Source organism: Battus philenor, unplaced genomic scaffold, assembly GCF_028537555.1.
Source record: "Battus philenor isolate CCGP_79_NKW_IND1 unplaced genomic scaffold, ilBatPhil1.0.hap1 SCAF_5, whole genome shotgun sequence".
Lineage (NCBI taxonomy): Eukaryota > Metazoa > Arthropoda > Insecta > Lepidoptera > Papilionidae > Battus > Battus philenor.
In genome coordinates this window covers 13178762-13200503 of record NW_027181715.1, presented here as the reverse complement: position 1 = coordinate 13200503, position 21742 = coordinate 13178762, and the positions used below count along the sequence as shown (strand labels likewise).

Here is a 21742-nt window from a genome sequence, read left to right as displayed (position 1 = left end):
TTTATATATATAAATGTAAAGCATGAATTTTTTTTAACGCCTAACTGGAATTAAATGTTACTAAAAATGCGTCTATAATTGTAATCCATAGTGTTTCAAATAATAAAAATAAGTTGATAGTGAAATGAGCGCGACAGTACCAGTATACAGGTACAGTCGCGAGCACTGGTATTTTCACACCTAAGTATCGTGTTCAATTGACTTGGAAATCAACAACGTCGTCACACCACACTACGATATAATTATAAAAGTATCGATAAAACTATAACCAACATCATCAACAACAGAACAATTACACTAGACAAATGTAAATAAGATGATAAAATTTACTTATATATTACGAAAAATTAAAAACCTAGAACATTCCTGCAGTCTTATAGGGTGTGTTTAGGGCATATGGTAACGCATTGGTTCAATTAAAATCTATTTATATGAAATAATTTAAATTTAAAATACATTTACCGTCCTAACAAATCTGTAAAGCGTGGAATTATATATTTATATTCTTTGAAACAATAAACCAAGTATACATATAATTTTTTTTTTGTTTCTATTTTAATGTTTCTCCCGATTCTTTAATTATAAATTACTTCTCTTTAAATCATTATTATTTTCATACTCATTATTTTATTTTCGATTTATTTCGTCAAGGTCTAGAAATGTTTATTATTTAGACAGTTATAATCTATTATTGATATTAAACACATTAAAAAAAACTTTGAATTTAGACTATAATTAAAAATTATTCATAAAAGATATAAGAAATAAATGTATTATTCGCGTAATATTTGGTTACATAGTACGCGTGGACGCTTTCTTCGTAAGGATCGCAAACAATAATATTAGATAATTAAAATATTACATTAAAGCTTATTCCCTTCCAAAGTTTCGATGCAGAACTATAGTTAATTTCATTATAAAATGCTAAATTTTGTATGCGGCTAAACACTTAATGTGAATGTACGTAAAGTTAGTAAGAAAAGTGTGATAAACACATCATAAGTGAGGGTTAAAATTGAGCATATTTGGCACGAATACATTTCATAACTTTTTAGAGAAAAACATGCACTAAATAAAATACGATATTTTATGATAACAGTAACACTAGAGGATTTTTATGTTATATGAAACAAAATAGATCTTGGATCCTAATACACAAAGTAAATCACAGCCTTTACATTCATATAACGCTATTATTTTGATGAATAGAATAAGGGGGTGGATACACACACCTGCCTGACTCGAACATCTACTTTTTTGGTTTTAATTATTAAATATTGTATTTCGTGTATAGGATAAATTGCAATGTAATTAGACTGATCAATTTAAACTTCGACACGGGCGTGTGTTCTCCTAATTTGCAGCATGTAATAAATATTTAGTATTACAAGGAGCATTTGGCACTAGACAATACTGGTACATGTTTGGCGTTACCACAAAGCTTCTGCCCTACGGTTCAGACTAATAAAACATATCCTCTCCGTAGCCGTTCGCTACATCCTCTACGACTTATCGTCGAAACCGGTTTATAGAAGAAAGAGATCAGTACACATTTAACTACACCTAAATACTTAGTAATCTACGGGTATATTTCCGCGGTAAGGTTTTGCACGGGTGAGTCGAGGAATCGCGCTAAACGGGGATTGGCTCTATATATATATATGTTCTAAAAATTCAAAGTGATGTAGACATTAAATATAATAATTATCCTAATATCAAATATCAATATAACAATTAATTGCGTTAGTTAGAATATAGATTGTGAAACGCAGAAAAAACGCACGCTCGTTAAAAATTCGCCTCAAATATGAGACCCGAATGAAATGGTTAATTAAATTAATTTTATTCATTCTCGTCATCGGAGCAAAGTGGCGGGGGGAGCGTTGATACGTCAAACTTCTGTTCCGGGCTGTCGCTGGAAGCTTGCGAATCCACGTAATGGCTAGAATAGAATCTCTCTACGTTATTGAGACTGAAACGTTGGTCCAGATCCCTCGTGAAACGTTCTTCGTTGTTCTCTCTATTCTCCAACACGTCGTGCTCGTACTGCGGATAACATTCCTGCGTTTGGAACAATTCCATTTCCTCGTAACGCTCCGGATACGGACTCCCTCTGTACTCTTCGTACTCGTCTTTATCTTGAGGGAGCTCTGTATCGGAGTAGGCAACCGCGTCACGATCGAACATGTAGTTATCGGATTTCGTTGTTTTGGGCGCGCGTTTAATAGTGTCGATAGGGTAAGCATAGTCGTCGGAGTCATCCCTGTCGCTATGTTCCTCGTAAAACTTAGACCGGGGCTTATGTTGATTAGACGGTTCGCCTGCCGATTTGTCATCGGACTGACGAAACATAGATGACGACTTTACTTTTTTAAGAGACGACTGTCGGCTACTCTTGTTTGAATAAGACGTTCTACTCGGGGGACTGTCCTCAGAAACATAAGTCGGTTCTTGCGAGTCTAGATATGGATGACGTAAACGGCCTAGGCGGTCAAATCGTGGAAAACCCATTTCGTCCTCATCTGCCGACGATCCAAATCCTTGAAATTTAACCGGTGTTATGCTGATAGGAAACTTTTGCGGCTCATAAGGCACACTCTTGTATTTAGCTGCGAAATCTGCCTGATCATCGTCTTCGGAGTAGCTAAATGGTTCTTGAATATCATAATTCTTTGAATCGCCTTTAGATACCTCAGATGAGCCGGATTCCACTTCCGGTAAATAGCTATCGGAGCATTCTGAGCTCTCAATGCGGCGCAAATTTTCTTCTACGGTCAAGTACATACCCCCCTGATGTTTGTCGCTTTCAGAAGAACACTGACTTTTAGTGGAGTCTTCCTCTAAAACGTCCTGTATCTTTTCATTTCTTTTGCGCGCACTCGGAACTGGTTTCTTACGTCTAAATGTTTTCATTCTCTCCCTCGGGTCTCTGATGACATCTAACGAACTATCTGTATCATTACCACTGGGAGGACTTTTTAAAGAAATATTTCTAACAAGAAGAGACTTTTTCACAGGAGCCTTCAAAGGCTGTATAGGTGGAGACTCCGAACTAAGACTACTGGAATAGTATGGAGAACATCTGGAAAGAGGAGTTTTACCAGATCGTTCAAGCGATCTTTTTTCTTGTAACTCTTTATGTACTAACGGTATTTCAGGAACAGTTATTACGGGTAGGTCGGAGGACGATGCCAAATAATGTTCGTGAAAAGACCAGCTTTTTGGTTTACTGCGATATTGCTGAGAAATCTTATATTCCTTTATTTGATTTTTGGAAAGAGTTTTATCGTCATAGCTAATATGTTTTGCTAAAGGCTTAAAATCTGATCGAACGAATTGATTGCTAGTATCTTCGCGAATAATATTAGAGAATTCTTGACTTTGATACCGTTCGCTATGCTTTTCTTCTTGGCTGTACAATTGTGAAGGCATGTCAATGTCAATCTCTGGCTGGTTTCCTACAAAATAAGGCTTAAAATCACTATCTTCACTTTGACAACGCATAGTTGGTTTTGTATATCTGTGGGTCTGTTCTTCATAGCTTAAACTTTTAGGTGCAGCCTTTAAATATCGTTCGTGTGTTTTATCTTGTGGCGCTTGGAGCCCTTTTAATCTTTGGTCAAACCTTAAGATCCCGTTTGTATGTCTTTGAAGGCTGCTTAACGAACTGGAACTGGATTTGTCAGATTTGTCACTGTAGCTTATCGAGGAAGATTTGTCATTCTTGCCGGTGTAAGATGCGGTTAATCTAAGGACAGGTTCTTTAGAGTCTTCCTGTTTTTGCGGAGATTCGCATTTCGGCACAGGTGGTTTTGAAACTTTGTCTTCGACATTAACAGGGCGATCTTGAACTAAATTGGAGGGATCAGATTTTGTTGTTTCTACCTCCTGTGGATCTTCTCGTGCAGTAGCAACAAGTGTGTGACTCGTGCTGGCCGACCATTCAGATATGGATTGCGCTAGAGTTAAAGTACTATCACTCTTAGTACCGGAACTGCTATCAATACCTTTTCTTGACACTGTAGTGTCTGAACTGCACAATTTATCATATTTTACGTTATCCGAACTTTTGTCAATGCTACTGCTTTTCGAACTTGCTTCTGCTTGGGAGCTCATTTTTTGTTTGTGATCCGATTTTTTACTTAAGTGAGATGAAGAATACAGCTTGGCAGTCGCATTATCTGATTTATCACTCTTTGGGATTGAAATTGCAGATATACTCTCTGAAGCTGAAAGGTTAGCATATTGGCGGACAGTGTTCGTACCTGTTGACCACTCAGATATACTTAAACAAATAGAAGTATCCTCCGAATGAGAACTATGGGTACATTTTTTAGGCGGTAAACCTATTTTAACAGTACCATCTAAATCGGTCCCAAACGAACTTGTTTCTTCCTCTGAATGACTGCTGTGACTACATCTTTTGCAAGTACCAGTACTGCCCGTGCTAAGCTTGGCAACTACACGAACAGTTTCATCTGCATTAGTTTGAGATAAAAGATCATCAATAGAGGTATCGGAATTATTCGAGCCACATGAAAACTTTTGGGTGCCTGTTTGAGAAAAACCCTTATCAAAATCAGGAGATAAGGATTTACTATCACCACCGAAGACATCATCTGTGTATAAATGATCTTCTTCAAAAATGGGACTATGACTATTTGGCGATTTTACCGGTTGATTTATAATTACTTTATCTTCTATATTGCTCTTCATATTGAATGATTTATGTTCGGCTCTTGAACAACATGAACCCATGTCTACCATAAGGCAAGAAGCTTTGCTCAGAGTTCCACTTAAACAAGATGTTTCGTAATTTTGTATGACTCCTTTATTGAGACATGTAAATTCATCCTGTTTTTCTAATGGTTCAACCATATACCCTGATTGTTCATAAGGGATAGCTTTTACATTTTTCTTAGAACATTCATCGGGAATTTTATCCGGTGACTTCTCAGACTTTGACTCTTGAACGTCTCTTTCCAAGTCTTCGTCATTATTTAAGGTATCGCTGTCATCGTCAGATTCTAAATGACCTTTTGAACTTTCAGATTGTATAGTAACTTTCATTGCTTGCTCCGGTTCATTGCTCATATAATAAATATGAACTTTTTCTACTCTGGGTGTCTCTAAAAGGCTGGAGGGAAGAGAAGGCCAATCTTCAAAATCACTAGATTTGCGTCTACTTAAATCGTCTGATTCACATTTAGATACAGCTTGAGGAGGTAATTCTGGCAAAGGCCAGTCTTCGGATTCCTGGCTTTCACTCGCGGACGACTGTTTAGATGGAGCTTTCAAAGAACTCTTCTTTAACGGGCTATCATCTGTAGTGTTTTTCTTACTTTCTTGAGGCGTATCATTTTTTTTACTTTTTTTATCTGCTTCTTTTTTTGATTCGGAATACATTTCACTTATTTTGTTTTGATCTATAGGTATATCCGGCATTTCCGCAGAAGTTCTTCTATCAGTGTCCGAAATGTATGCGACATTAGCATTACTCGGTGGATCTGAACTGAGACTGGCCTGATGATCACTCGAATTTAAAGATTCTTCATTAATACTTTCAGAACGAGAACAAGCCTTAGTCGAATCTTCGTCAGCGCTTGTCTTTTCTGATGCAGTACTCCTTTCTGATATACGAGATAATGTGCGTCCAAAATTTTGCCCATATCCAATGACAACATCTGTAGATCCTGATGACGTCGCTGGATATAAGAAATTAACAGGAAAGTCATTAAGATCGTCCGTAAAATCAGCTTCTGTAGAATCTTTAGATGTGTTCGCTGACAATGGTGGATTTTTCGAAAATGTTTGGAAATCATCTAAAAGTCTCTGGTTATTGTACTCAAAAACATCTTTATTTACTGTGAGGCTTTCATAGCCGTCATGATCTTGAGGAATCCATGCTTCTTCAATACTAGTACTATTTTCGCTACCTGATGCGCCAAAGAAAGGCCTCCACGTTGGTTTTAACTCTTCGCCTCGTCGATAAGCTTCTCCGAGAGAACCGGAAGTAGACTCTGTAGTTTCAAAAGAGCCTCGAGATTCGACGCTCAATGATCCCCTTGAATCCATACTAGATTTAGATGAACTTTTCTGCTCATCAAGACGACATTTTCTCCTAGAAGATGTATCGTCAACACTGAGCGAACCTTTTGATGGTGTTGTTGTGGTCGTTGTATCGATACTAGACTTAGATGAACTTTTTTGATCAACATCCTTAAGAGCTCTCTTTTTCATTAGTTCTCTTTCAAATGAAGACGTTATTACATTTCCGTCATCATCGAAATCAATTGTAGTATTTTGATCTTCTTGCGAAATAGTAATTGCAATTTTTGTTTTCTTGACAGTCTTTTCTAGATCTTTCTTGATATCGGAAGCTTTTGAAGCTGCCGACTGACTTGACTCTGATTCTTCTATAACACATTTACCTATTTTCTCTAAACCACTTTTACGTAAATTAGGTTTCGAAAGCTGTTCCACTGTTCGATCTATACTTTCAGAGCTTGATTCTGAATCTGTTGGAGCTTTGAGAGAGTCTACTTGACCTTGTTTCTCTAAAGTAGGTGTGGGTGATTTCCTTGTGCCTAATTTAGAAGGACTACGTGGACTTTCTATGCGTCCTAATTCTGGAATAGGAGAAGGTGACTTCGAATTAGATTTAGAATGCTCACTAGATAATGTATGATGAGACACTAAATGCTCTTCGCCGTACTCCATGGCTTGTTTCAACTCTTCAAGGCATTCTCTGTCCTTTTTATTTAATTTTTCAATGTCTTGAGAAATGCCTAATGGTCTAGCAATTGAGCAACTGACACTAGACTCATCGTCTATAGAACTTCCTTTTATGTTGGCACTCGATGGACTGACATCTTTTTCAATACTTGTCCAGGATGTTGACTCGGAGCTACGAGATCGTTCCGCACTTAGCTTTAAAAGTTCACTTCGTCGAGATTTAGCTGTCAATAAAGTTCTATTTTCATTTTTTTGTTCTGTCGGTGAAATGTCATTGGCACTAGCTGAACTACCAGTTTGATCGCCTGACTCTGACTTTTGGATAGACCTGGATGTACTAGCATCAATAAAAGGTAAATTCTCTATAGTAGGACTATTCTCTTGTGGAGGGGTAACAATTATTTTGTTCCTGTTTTTAAATTTAAGCGATAAATCTATAGCTTTCGATGGCTCTTTGTTAAACTTCAAATCTCGCTCATTGTCGGTATCTGTAAACAATTGAGACATAGATTCGTGTTTCAAAAATTCTACCAAGCTAGCAGAGGACTCCTCGAAAGTACTTTGTTGATCTAAAGTTTTTTTACTCTTACTTGTTCTGTTACTAGTATCTGAAAGAGGTAATTCGGTATCTGCTGTGTATTCCTCATCCACTGTCATCCATGACCCGGTGTCATCACTTCTACCACGGTGTAATTTGCTTCTTTTTTCCCTTTTCGAAGCCTGATCTTGGTCTGATGAACTATCAGCATCAATGTATGGTAGTGAGAGACCCAACATATTACTTTCATCCGAAACCTTCAGTTCGCTCACTTCTGTCAAGGACTCTTCCTCGCTAGTTAAACGCGTAATTTCCTGTTTCTTCTCTTCCAATAAGCTAGGAACATCTTGATTACTCTTACTTTCCCGAATTTCAGTTTGCCTTTGTTTATTATAAATATCGATTTTCCTCCTTTCCATAATTATAGTTTGTGTATCGTTTTCAATAACCGTATGTTGAGAATTAGTCATCCATTCAATAGACGAATCATCTTCTGTTTTATCTTTATAACTGTAAGAAGAAGAAGCTTCTTTAAGAGATTGATCTGTGGTTGTTATTTCTGGTTCATCCTTAATACTTGGATGAACGCCCACTGTCACCACTTCTTGTTTGTAATGCTTGTCAATGGTGTCTTGCATTAACGCAGATGGAGGTGTTACATAATTTCTGTCTAAACTTTTCGATTTAAGCTTAGCCTCTTGATGTATTTCAACTTTACGATCTAAGCTTTTTGATTTTATGCTAGCTTTTTGATACACTACTTTGCCCTCAATTTGTTGTTTAATTTCCTGTTTCTTTGACAGCGTTTTAGGTGACTTCTGAAGAGCTGCAAGATCATCAAATTTATCCTCTAAAGATTGACTCGATCTATCCTCCATGCTCTTGTTTAATTTGCTGTTGCTACCCTTAGATGTTTTTTGATCTTCAAAGCTTCTGCTTATTTTACCGCCCAATTTATTATCCAGTTTTTTTGGGGATTTCGCAATAAAAACATGATCTTCAGCTTTACTACTTATCTTTGTCTCAATAATAATTTTATCACCTTCGGTTTTAACCAATATTTTATCTTCAGGAGGCGGGAATGGAGGCATTGTATCTTTCACAGGGCTAATAAGTGTTTTTGTCTGTTTTAGAGCAGCTTCAAACAACATTTGTTGTTTTTCTTTACGCTTAGCAATTTCTGAATCACTTTCCTCTTGGGACTTTGTTCTTTCTTTTTCTTTACTACTGCCTCGTTTCACTTCCATCTTTTCAAGTGATTTTGATTTTTCTTTGGACACTTTTCGTGCTATCTGATCGAGTTCCTGACTTTTAGCTCGAGCTATGTCCAAAGGTGGAACTGTTAAGAAATCAGGGCGTTCTTTAAGAGACGAGGGCAAAGATTTCTGTGTTTGTAAAGCTTTCACTTTTGTGGCATTGGTATCGAGGGAACCACCTTTATTGAGCTTGCTACTAATCTTCTGTTTATCTTCTGGTTTTGTCTTTAAAGTTAATTTTTTCTTATCTTTTCGCTTAATTCTTTCTATATCGGGTACGATTTGATCTTCACTTAAATCAGATAATTTTCTAATACTACCCCTAGGAGAATTAAGAGATGAAGTTGGTGATCGTGATGGAGATTTCGAAATGGGAGAGCGCGATAGTGGAGATCTATTAATTGGAGATCGTGAGGGAGATTTTGCTTGTGTTTTTATTTTCGTTACATCGAAACGCCGTTTGAAAGACCGCGGTCGCCTCTGCTCAACAAGGTCCTCTAACAATTTAAGTTCTTCGCTATCAATAACAACAGATTTTACATCAAGAGGAGATTCGCCTAATTGTTCTTCCTCAACTTCTTCGATCTTGTCAATTGCGTCTTTTTTGGTAACTGCAGTCTTTATCTTTTCCTCAACAAGCGGCTTTTCTTCCATAATAATGCCTTCTTCATTTTCATCTTCTACAGTATCATCTTTAGACGAAAATGCATTCATAGGTGGTAATCTATGCAATTGTATAACGGGTGTATCTAAACTTTTTGCTCTTCGACTAGATGTTGGTGAATCTTGGGTGGCTTTTTGACGCTGCAGTGAAAATACAGAACCCTCTGATAAATTTAATCTCGCGTGGGCAAAAAGGATTGGTGTGCCCCCAGTTTTGCGTAACATCGGAGAAATTAACTCGTCTCGTAAGCTTTTCTTTACACCCAGTTTAGTAAAATCTTTCTTTTCAGATTGAACGATTTCATTTTTTTCTTCAGACTGTGTTCTTAGACCAGTAACTTTTTGTATTTCTATATCGGCCAAATGTTCGTCTTCAGATTTCAGAAACTCTGTGCTTTCGAGAATAGGTGAAGGAATGTTTTCATTGTACTCCCACGTCGAACTTTCTTTACTTAACTGTTTGACTTCTTGTGCTTTTATACCAACGTCGTCTTCAGAACTTGGTATGGAAATGGATCGTTCAGAAATGCGACGCAGCTCTGTAGCGGTTCCGCTTGTACTATCAAAGATTTGCGGATGATATTTAGCTTCGAGTTCTGCAAGTTTTCGGCACTGAGGTGGAGACCCTTCGATTTCAGTAGAACTCATAGTTTGACCTCTATGCCATGCTCCTGATGTTATTTTGTCATACTCTAATTGTAAAATTGGTTCCAATTCTTTGCGCGATTGAGGTGGAGAAAATTCCAGCTTTGGCGCAGCTTCGGTTGTACCGAAAACATCATCTGAATCAACACTTTCGTCGTCTGAAGAAAAGGAAGTGATTCTAATTTTGTTATTATTTTTAGGTTTTATTTTTCCTCCGACGCTTTTTTTACCCGTTCCCCTCACTTTCGTGCCCCTTTTCGGAGGCATTTTCTCAGACTTTGATTTGATATCAGCACGCAATTTTTCGGCTGCAGTCAATGGCTTAGGATCCTTACATATAGGCGGTTGCTGCACATTTCGACCATTAATAGCAAATTTAATATCATGAGGAAATTGTGGTTCTTGTCTTATACTGTCCGTTTTAGAACTAGTTGCCGAATCACTTTCTATCTGGCTCAATTTAGAATTCAATGTTTCTAGTAAAAGAGGGTCTAATTTTTTACTGATATCACGTTTTGGACTTGGGACATGTTGCAATTGTCCGCTCTTATCAACTTCCAAAGTGATAGGATCCACCTTAGATAAATCAATATTTTGTGTAAACAAGAAATCACGACTTTCCACTTCCAGGAACTTGGAACTATGGTCAACTTGTATACTAGTTCTCGGAGATTTCGGTGATTTTGGTGACTTAGGGGACTTGGGGGACTTTGGTGATTTAGGTGACTTTGGAGACTTTGGTGATTTTGGCGATTTAGGTGATTTGGGTGACCTCGGTGATTTAGGATGGTCATGGTATTTACATCTCGGATGAGCAGTAACAATATGTCGTCCATTTTGTGGAGGTAATGTTATAATATCTGGCGGTTGCCTTTTATCTATTAACGGTGACGGAGCTGTCCCGTTCATAACATGCCTTTTATGTAATACATATGGAATATCATAACTATCATCGGATTTTTTATTGTCATCAAAACCTGCTTTAAATGCGTCGAATTCCTTAAAATAATTTTTAGGTAAATCAAATGGAGATCGCACTTGATCAGGATGCACTGACGGCAGTTCAAAGTGAGACCGTTTAGTTGCAATTGGCGGAGCGCTAGGAATTTGACGGAATATGTAATCTTCATCACTAGACTCAGCAGGTGTCAAATCAATAGATTTTTGATGCATTAGAACATGTCTTCGCGAATTGACACTACTAAAACGGGGCCTGTTCGCTAGACTGTTTGGATCACTTTTGGTTCTCTCCACAGTGGGATGAGTATAAGGTACTGCAGTATCTGTTAAGCGACTGCTAGAACTTGTCTCTAGTATTAATTTAGGATTATATTCATCGAAATGCGTTTTAGCCATTAACTCTTCTTTTAAATTATCTTTCCGAACAAGGTGCGTATGCACCTTTCCGCGCATGCTTTTGTCAAACTCCGACTGTAATATCATTGACGTTCCAGATTGCATAGCAGCCGCTTTTGCTTTATTTTTAGCATATTCAATACTGTCCATCGCAGGCAATATACGAACATTTACATCTGATTCATTGGAAGATTCTTTAACCAGATGGGAAGTGTTGTTGTCTTTGCTTATAGATCGCGTAAGTGATTCGATTTTCTCTTTATCAAAGCTAAAAACAGTTTCCGAAGAACGACGACGTTGATAACTGTGTATTTTAGCAGCTCTTGTATCGATTTCAGTTTCTAAACCGGCTATTTTCTCCGGCCATATATGAGTAACGTGAGGTTGCATATCTTCTTCTTCCGTCGACAGTTCATCGCATTTCTTAGCGGGACTAACATCCGAATATTGACCGTACTGCTCTAATTCTACATTTTGTAAGCTAGCCGAATGTATAGAATGACCTGGTTCCTTGTGTTTATTATTACTAGGAAATGTAGAGTATGGAGTCGGTATATGGTAAAAGTTTGAGGAATTTGCAAGATTAGCTATCAAATCTTCATGAGATTTGTCAAACAATGTTTTTTCTCTATATTCTGGTTTTTCCATTCCTATAAATGTAGGCTGTGTATCGAAAAATTCCTTGCCCGAATCAGGACTCGAACAAGGTGAAATCGGTTCGAAAGCATCAATGTATGTATTTTGCACACTGGTTATACTACGGCGTCTGAGATTCAAGTCCTCAGCCTCGTAAATGTTCTTTTTGCAATCGTAATAATCAGATTTAGAGTCTTGGCTAGATGTTCTAGACCCTGACCGGTCCGAGCTTTTGCTCTTTAAAGTTTCACGAGATTTTTTACTATCAGTGTGATAAACGCTATCGCGAGATTTTTTACTGGATTCAGCGCTACTTTTGGATATTTTTTCATAAATGTCACTTTTCGACTCCTGGCTGGAAGTACGAGAGCCGAGCGCACGTTTTATCTCCTTATAGAAGCTACCATCGGACCTAACAGACAATTTTTCGCGTGGAAGTATACGCGGATCATCGATAAGGAACGGATCGAGTGGTATATCGTTATCGCTTTTATATTTGACACCTACAATATTGATCGGCTCTTGCGCGTCGCACTCGGAAAGATGAGAAAGAGATTGATCATCATCGGAGGGTAAGTCGTTGCCGGAGTCCAACGAGCACGAACGCGTGTGGACCGCGGAGGAACGCGCGCGCACGCGGGCGTACTTGGGGTGCTCGGAATACTCATCATCGGAGCGTTCGATGAGCTCGTAGCTGTCGTGAGAAATGTCGTCCTGAGAGCCGCTGCGTATAAAGGTGGGTAGATCGAGTCGCGGCTCGCTGATGGCGCCGGGGAAGCTGGAGGAGTAGGTGCGGCCGATGAGCTCGCGCTGAGAGTCCAGCGAGCCGCGCTCGGCGAGGATGAAGGCGAGCGTGCGCGCGTCGTCGTAGCGCGTGATGGGCGAGTCGAGACGGCGCGGCGAGGCGGGGTGCAGGCCGGCGAGCAGGCTGCGCGTGTCGGGGCGGCGCTTGGCGCGGCCCGCGTCGTCGAAGCTGAAGTCGCGCAGGTTGCGGCAGCTGGCGCTGCGCCGCCAGATGCGTGTCGGCGGTGCCTCCTCGTCGACGAGCAGCAGCGACCCGGAGCGGCTCGAGTGCGGGGAGGCGGAGTACATGTTGGACTGCGAGAGCTCGTAGTCGAGACGGTCGCGGCTAGGGCCCGGCGCGGTGGCGGCAGGGCGCGTGGCAGTGTGCGTGTGCGTGTGCGTGTATGTGTGGGTGGGTGTGTGCGTGCGTGGAGAAGGCGCGCGGTTCTGACCTGGTGGCGGGCGCGGCCCACGAGGCGGCGGAGTGGGAGCGCGCGCGCGGACACTTTCGCGCCCCGTCGCCTGACTCCACGAACTCTCCGGCGAAATCTGTCATTGTCAACGATATTCTTAACATTACTACGTATTCATAAGAATGGTAAATACTTGACAAGAAATTTTTATTTCTAATAGCCCCAGAAATTTAATTCATCATTTCAACTGTAAGACTCTTACAAAAACCTCCCCGATACTTATCCGATAGCAACAGTTGGTTGGTTATTACGTAATTCAGTTAGATGGTTAAACACAATTTACTTATACATATTATTATCTACGCAGAAAAATTTAAAGTGACCACTAGTTTTCGTCGTGAGTAAAATGCTAGAAGAGCCCAATTTATAGGAACAAAGAATGAAATTTAACTTAAAAAATAAATATATAACTTGGAAGTGATACGAACCAACGGTGTCGTCGTCCGATGAGGCAGAGGTGAATCCTCCGTAGGATGATGATTGACCTCGGCATGGGTCACTAACTCTGGAGCAGCCTGGGACACGCAGTAACCAGTGTACAGTGAAGGAATACAGAGAGAAAACACGTAGACACAACAACAAGCGCACGTGTAGCATGCAGTATGATTGCGAGGTGCAATGACTGAGATGGTTACACGATAGTATTATGTTACATAAAAGCAGTTTCAAATTAAAATTATCAAATAAAGTAAGTAATGAAATGATCCATTCTGAAATCGTTATTTACATTAAAAATATTTGTTTTTCCGGACATAAAATTCTGTTTTAATATTGGTTTTACATCTTAATCGGATTTAAGGTAACACTAAGTTCGGCTAGCTAAATTAGGACTTTAGGCTCGGTGTACACACACGTTTTTCCATTAAAATCGACGATTAATTAGCTGTATGGCACGTGTATCAGTCCTATATGGATCAATATAAAAGCTTGCTGAAAAAAATGATGTGTCCTTCGCTCGGCAGCATCTTTTTCTATTATTTTTTCAAATTTCTATATACATAGTAATTAAGAATAATCTTTTTATTAAAGATTCTTGATGTGCACGTCCGTAGCTATACACGTTTTTATAACCATACAGCGTGTTATCCGAAAAACGTACCGTGGACAACAGGCCATATAATAACGATACTCGAGAACTACCTCAGGAAACTTTTAAATTTGCCTATGCTACTTGTTCACATATATTAACAATTTAATATACTCGCAACATCGCACGACAGATATTTTTATATAATTGTCTTCACTTTCCAATTTTTATATCGTTAAAAACACCAAGTACTGTTCAAAGCACGAAGTTTTTTTTTTTTTTCAAACATTGATCATTTTAAACGTTAAAAATGCACATAAATATACAAATGATTTGGTGTACATCGACAAGTAAAAGAAAATACATGCCTCTGTTATACCGAATAAGGTTACACAAAAAATTGTTACTGTACGTATAATCCTATGCTCGGAGCTTTGCTGCAAGATCTAATCAGAGATGAAAGCTGCAGTGGGCGGGGTACATCGCTCGTAAGGGACCGCCGTTGGGGTCAAAAAGTTCTCGAGCGACGACCGCGAGCCGCGCGTAGCTTGGGTTAGTTCCTCGCTCTACGGACCGATAACATAGGTCGCAAGAACTCGCTGGATGCGGACACCGCAAGATATTTCGACCAGCTCAAGATTAAGATAAGGCTCGCCACAAAATACTGGCAATGAGTAAATCATTTTGGCCACATAGCCCGGAGATATCCAGACTATTAGTTGTAGGAAAGTAAACGATTAAAAACGACGTGGGCGATCTCACCTCTCATCGACACTCACTCTCACGATCTCATCTTCATTTCTACTGCGTATAGCATAGTATGGAAAAAGCTTGTCATTGATTCCCGTAACCTTTTTCACTACGGACATGACCATCAGAAATGAAAATACGACTAAGAAAAATACATTTCCGAGTCGCTTTTATCATTAGTGAAAATATCATATAAGCATGCGGTAAAACTATTTATCACGATAATTAAAGAGATAACTAGTTTACTAAAATATTTATCTAGGCAAATTCCTTTTCACCAAACGAAACCAACTTTGAATGTATAATCTGATAAAATCGCTTTCTAAAATTGGGCCTTTCGTAATAAAAACATTCTCTATCACTGAAATAAAACATAGTTTGAAATTTACACCTTGTTATCTCTATATCACTGTTAATTAGTAAAGAATGTCTACAAGGCCTTGAAATTTTTTTAAACCACATTAAAGCATTGCCGGCTAAACTTGATATTGATTTCTTACATAATTAAACTTAATTTTATTTCTACAGCCCCCACTTTGACAGACTGAATTGTCTACGCGGAAGAGTTAAGCCATAATTATGTTTTTATTTAATTTTAGTAAATTAAACATACGATGCCTCTGAATTAAATTCTTGAACACATGAACCTGGTAATGTCTTAATGATTTGCGTAACCATATTCGGCGCACAGTCAGTGCAAAGAAAAATGACATAGCGAGTAGGAAATGAAATTCAGTATATTAGTTTCGATGTGAAAGCCAATTCAATAAGGCTCTTACGATTTGATTGCAGTACAGTTTTGTCAGCTGAAAGAGAAATAAACTATATTTTCTATGTGACAAACAAAACTCAGCTAGAAGCCTCTATAAACATCAAAGCGTAGGTTCCCGAATTCTCCAATTTTATTTATCTATCTTTTATCTGTTATTAACATTATCAACAAATATTAAAAAAAATAATCAGAAATATTTCATAAGTTTTTGTACTTAATGTAAACAAGATTCAAAAATCAAACTTCATATTAAGTGCTTTTTTTGGTAATAATAAAATAAAGCAATGAACTAGCTCGGCTCCTATGTAGCTTAACAACAATTACGTAAAAAATTAAATACATAAAATCTTTTAAGAATTCGACCAGGAAATTAAACGAAATTCTTGAAAATAAATATACGCACAATAACAATTCCTTATCCAACATAGCTTATGAGTAAGTCGGCGAAATATAAAACCGGGTACCGATATGAATTTTCCGCTATACTGTAGTGCTACGTAATTTTGTAGCATAATATTGTCCATAGATTTTCTTAAAGGTCTATGGTACCTGGCAATTAAGGTTATCAATATATGAAGTTTGACTTTAGAATGATATTTACATTTAGTTTAATATCTAAACCTATGAAATTTTTTACATATGTATTTCATAATACCTCCCCTCCCTTGTAAAAGGTTATCCCCCCATAGGAACCAATGCTTTAAAAAAGTATTATCTGTACAATTTTAACCTAGCACTATACATGTCTACAACGTAAATAAGTATGTTAATACATATTGTCATACAAGGATGTGAACACATATGGAAAACAATTTAACTACTTCTGAGTTGTAGAAACTAAAAAGCTGTGTTTGATTAGCATCTAGTACTAAACATTATCAAATTATCATGTATTACTTTTACAATTATTCCGAACTTGATACATTACGGAGTTTTTAATATTTATGAGACAAGCTAATTTTTATAGTTAATAAATTAAAAAAACTTATATTTAAAAAAGGAACAAGTCATTAAATTTTTTTATTGCTTTTTTTTGCAAAATATTTGTGCTAAGTGGAGACAACATCTGATACACAAAGGTTGCAACCGGGTATGTATGGTTTTCAAGTTCCTTTCAGACAATGAATTTTTTTTTAATTGCAGATCAATTACATTTCCCATTTGTATAGTCTGTGAACGAAAGATATAATAATAAAAAAAAATTAATTCGTCCACCTCGCGTATAAGTTTGTACTTAGTATTGAACAATCCTGGCCAATATGATAAAAATGAATTAAAAAAACAACTAATGTCATACACTGTGCAATAATACGCCATGTGGTCTTATAACTGGCGTCTAAACTATAAGCCAGGTGTGGATTAGACACTAGTGCTAGAATAAAAAAAGTATTTATATATATGCCTGAGAAGTACAATATATTCAACACGTAATAGTATATATAGTTGTTATTTAAGATGTAAAATACACTTTTTTCGCAATAAAGAAGGTGAAATATAAAATTAATTAAATTTTTTGATCTGCACATTATTATGGTATTTTGGTTCTTCGTAATATTCATTAGTTTTTTAACCATTGGAGGATAAATGTCTTTTTGTATGTGTATTTGTATGATTGTGAATGGGAAAGATATTCTTTATTAATCTACTGGAGAAAGGACACGTCATTATCTATGTATATTTGTATGATTGTACATGAGAGTGAGATTCTCTATTCACGTTTGAAAGAGGAATAAATGCTATTATGTATGTGTACGAGTATTTGTATGGCTGTGTATGAGAGTGAGATTCTTTATAAACCTTTTGAAGAATGAATTTAGAGATAGATATCGTTATGTTTGTATATGTGTATATGTATGGTTGTGTATGTGAGTGAGATAGATAGATGTGTGTTACCTTGTCCCTCGTGCTGGCAAAGGCGGTAGCTGCGAGCGGCGGGGGAGAGCGGCGCGGCGCGGGCTCCGGCGTGCGAGTCGCACGTCTCGCCGCCTCGCGTGCCTCCTCCGCACTGTAGCCCTTCATCATCAGCGAGGCCTCCAGGTAGTGAGGTTGCTTGTCCCACTCCAGGGAAATCGCTGCCGGATCAATAAACGCAAATTTAGTTCTACTGATATAATATGGTATGTTAAACACAAGTCTCGCTATCGAGAAGGCCGATGATATTAATTGGTTCACATCAATCAATTACTATATGCCTACCGGATAGAGCCTACAACCTTTGATCGTTATACAATATACCACTGGTCTAGTTCAAGAGTCTACATCTGGCACTCGGTTATCTTCATCATCCACTGCTGGTACACATGGATTCTCTGAAGATTTCCAATAATACTATCTGTCGGCGTCATGTATGGTCTGCGTTACAGTTAGTAGCTTAGTTCGTGGTTTCAACTCCAGAAATTTAAAGTCCCAGCGGCCGTCTGTTCAGTGTGCCATGTGACCTGCCGACTGCTGCTTCAACTTGCCAATCCGATCCATCTTGCTTTCTTAGATAAATCACAATATTTATAACGTTTAGCAATTAAATTTGATTCTTTCGATTGGCATATTTATTTATTGCAAGACAATGGAAGCTAGTACATTAGTTTTCGCAACAACTTACGTAATACATGTACTTTGTAGGATGATACAAGCAATAAGCAAGGTGGAGGCGTATAACAGCGGTATATTTCAAGATTTCATGTGCATCCAATATGTACTTGATTTCGTCTTAACAGCATGATGTTCAGGGAAGCAAGCGCGCTGATGTCGACTTATATTATAAATGCACCCAAATAATTTATATACGTTCCTTTATAACTTATGTTTAATTTCAAAAAGATTATAAAGTTACTTAAATTGGAAGGAAGTAAAAGGTTGATTGTTTAAAAAAAGGCAAGGTATAAATTTGAAGATGATATTTATACGTCAGTAAAATGAGTATGTGGTTGAACGATGGGCTTATTAGTGAGTTATGAGGTATGGATATTAGGGCTAACTTAAAAAACGCAGCCGGGCTGTCGAAGTGTAAAAAAAATAGTATTTTTTAAAAGGATTGTTTATGTTTATTTTGTACATGTTAACACTACCCATTATTTATATTTCTACTGTTTCGATACTATGATTATCATTGAAGAAATTGCGTCGTATGATAAAATCACCCATTGTACTTGTTTGGTTATTATTACGTAACTATATGTTTTATAGTGTGGTCAGTAAAGAATATTTAAAATTATAGGATTTTTGAGATTGGATTGGGTTATTGATGTCGACTAATTATCAATGTGTTTAGTAGTTACTTATTAGAGGTGATGGAGATGTCGTGAAAAGTGATCAAGGAAATCTAATTCAGTAGAAATATTAGTAAAAAAATATAAGTTGCTAGGCAGAGGTCATCAAAGTTAACAGATATCATGCTATTCGGAAAAGATCATCATGGTCGATAAATGTCGAAGTGATCGGAAGTGGTCATCGAAGGCTTAAGAGGTAATCGACGCAGGGACAGGTGATCAATGTCGTCGGAGTGAGTAGAGCGAGGGAGAACGTGTCGGGCGAGGCAGGATGGTGCTGTCGAGTGGGGGTGTGAGGCGCTACGTACCGTCGGAGCCGGGCGGCAGCGGCAGCAGCGGGTGCGCGGAGACGCTCGCGTTGAGCGCGGCGCGCGGCGGGCCCGGCCGCCACGCGCGGAACGACCCCGACCTGCGGCATCGGGCAGAGGATGGTGACTCGCACCAGCTTTTGGTTTCACGTATGCCGACCTCTTACTTAATGCCATTGCTATAAGGCGCCCTTTCTAACGCGTTGTGTTAGACTTCACGAGCATACGTTTTAAACATGACACTACAGTTTTTTTATCATTCTTATCATACCCGTGTCCGCATTTAATCGCTACCTATAGTTCTATTAACTTCTTGAAGTACATCGTATTTATGAGACAAAAATAATATTTTTCATATTTAATAATGAATTTAGTTACATTAAAAATTACATTAATTACTAAATTTTGATTAGCTTATAAAAGAAGCATAAGAAAACAAAATCAATTGCCAATTTTGTTTTTAGTGATATAACTAAACCATTAATTCGGGAATTTATAGAGACACATACTTAAGATAAAATTGTGTCTAAAGTAACTTAAAAATTACTTAAAGCGTCACAAATGTATGATAGAGCGTGGCGCTGTATGCAGAGACGTTTACCGAGTAGATGAACAGGTAAAGCTAATTTGAATTTGAATGCAAGTACCTAGGGTACGTATTCGAAGTGCAGATTATTATGAAATAATCCTAATGACCGACCGCACCATCCTCCGACCGATTGTCACGGCGCCGTTGTCGCAACAACGGGCAATACTTCAAAACGGTTTCTTTAAAAGCGAAAGTCTCAACGAATACAGCGCATGCTCGAGAATGCTAATCACCAACACCGTGGCTGGGACGTCACTAGAACATTTGTACGTGACCCCATATGACGTCAATATTTTAATTTTCGTTAAATAATGCCACAGTGTCACACATGTAAAGTTCAGACCCGAGCTAAGGCCCTTACGGTACCCCACGGATGTTATATACCAAACATATGAACTATTTTAATACTAAAGAATATTTGTCAAATAACACTCGTAAATAAATAAAAAATAGTTACTATGGCAGTATTTAATGAAAATAAATCTTGAGGTGAGTCATACAGAGCGATAGCCCCGCGTGTCGTTATGACGGTCCCAGGCTGTGATACATAATCTATCGGAAGCCTCATTCTAACCAATGGTTCTGTATGTATCGTGATACTCCTATCACATGCAAAGGTCGCTCCCTCATCATGGACTACACAAACGTCCGTAACATAAAACCAAAAGCTAGTGTCCCAGCCCATGCCAACTCACCTTATTAATTATTTAAAGCTCACTTAATTAGTTTACATCATTTATTTGCCCTAAATTCCCACTACTTCCTAGTTGTACATTCGATATCTCTCAAACATCTATAGCTAGCGGTCTATCTACGCATCGAACATATGTAAATACGTAATGCTATGGTCGAACATTGTTTAGCAGCTAAAGCCGTCGCGTAGGCATGCAATGCTCTAGGTCCAGGCAAGGCGCGCTCGCCCGGGTACGCACCTCTGGAACGTCTGTCGCTTCACGTAGTTGTCGCGGACGAACTCGACGATCTGCTTCTGCGTTTTGCCGCTATACCTGTAAACATATACAAAAAAAAATCATCAAACATGCCATTCACTCCTTCGCAACTCTATGGCGCATTCAGTGGCGTACGGTAACCGTGCCCTACTACGCCTGTAATAACATCATAATCATTTCAACCATAGGATGTCCACTGCTGGACAAATACCTGCCCCTTAGGTTTTCAATAAGACTGGCAAGAGCCTGGAGCCTGCATCCAGCATATTCCTGTGACTACACCGAAAACTGGCATGAAAAACAAATATAAATATTTCGTATTTAAACTTTACATGTGTATTTATTTATTTAATTCATGAATCACCCACAATAAAGAGTACACTATATATATATATATATATACTGAGTACAATGAAATAACAAATTTTTGTTATGATTTACATTATGCGTGTCACTCAATTATAGGCATAGGAACCCTTATGAATATTTAGTTATTTGTTAATAATAATAAAAGTAATAAAGCCATTTATTTTAAATGTCTTAAAAGTTACATCTACAGTTATGTCAGTAATATTAGGTGTTTTCTTAATGTTGTTAGTAATGTAAGATTATTTTTCTTAGTTTTGGACCCTTCTTTGGGTATAGGCCCCCTGTAACATATCCCGTGCATTCTTGTCTTTTGCATTGGTTACCCGATTTCGAACTTACCCATCGAATTTACCCATCTTTTGTATGGCGGTCCAACTTCTCTTTGGACCCTTTCAATTTCGTTTTATCATTACAACGTGCTGCATGCCCTGCTCATCGCCAATTTTATGTAAGAGCCAGCGTGAGAGCGTCGTGGACTTTGGTAATCCTTGAAGATACAAGTATCTAGACAGGGAACGACGGCTTCAGTGACGAGGATATTTTTCCCGGACGCCATTTCAGCCTACCGCGTGCTCCGCAGTGACCCCTCGTGCTTCTGTGAACTGGGCGTGGACCAGACCGTGGTC

The 21742-nt window shown here is 38.2% G+C and overlaps 2 protein-coding genes across 3 annotated transcripts in view; both read right to left on the bottom strand.

Annotated features, from left to right (window-relative positions):
* The window catches only part of LOC137929328 (FERM, ARHGEF and pleckstrin domain-containing protein 1-like), a 91995-nt gene that overhangs the window by 2156 nt on the left and 68097 nt on the right, over positions 1–21742 (bottom strand). Inside the window, exons 10-14 of one of the 2 annotated variants that reach the window (XM_068772218.1) lie at positions 20730–20804; positions 17528–17706; positions 15642–15668; positions 13514–13600; positions 13065–13161 (exon numbers count right to left, since the gene is read on the bottom strand). In XM_068772218.1, coding sequence (XP_068628319.1) covers positions 13065–13161; positions 13514–13600; positions 15642–15668; positions 17528–17706; positions 20730–20804 — 465 coding nt within the window. The remainder of the gene's footprint in view (positions 1–13064; positions 13162–13513; positions 13601–15641; positions 15669–17527; positions 17707–20729; positions 20805–21742) is intronic. The other variant, XM_068772219.1, reaches the window with a different exon arrangement.
* LOC137929327 (microtubule-associated protein futsch-like) lies at positions 1843–13058 on the bottom strand. Its single transcript, XM_068772217.1, has one exon. The coding sequence runs from the start codon at positions 12919–12921 to the stop codon at positions 1843–1845; it is 11079 nt and encodes a 3692-aa protein (XP_068628318.1). The 5' UTR covers positions 12922–13058.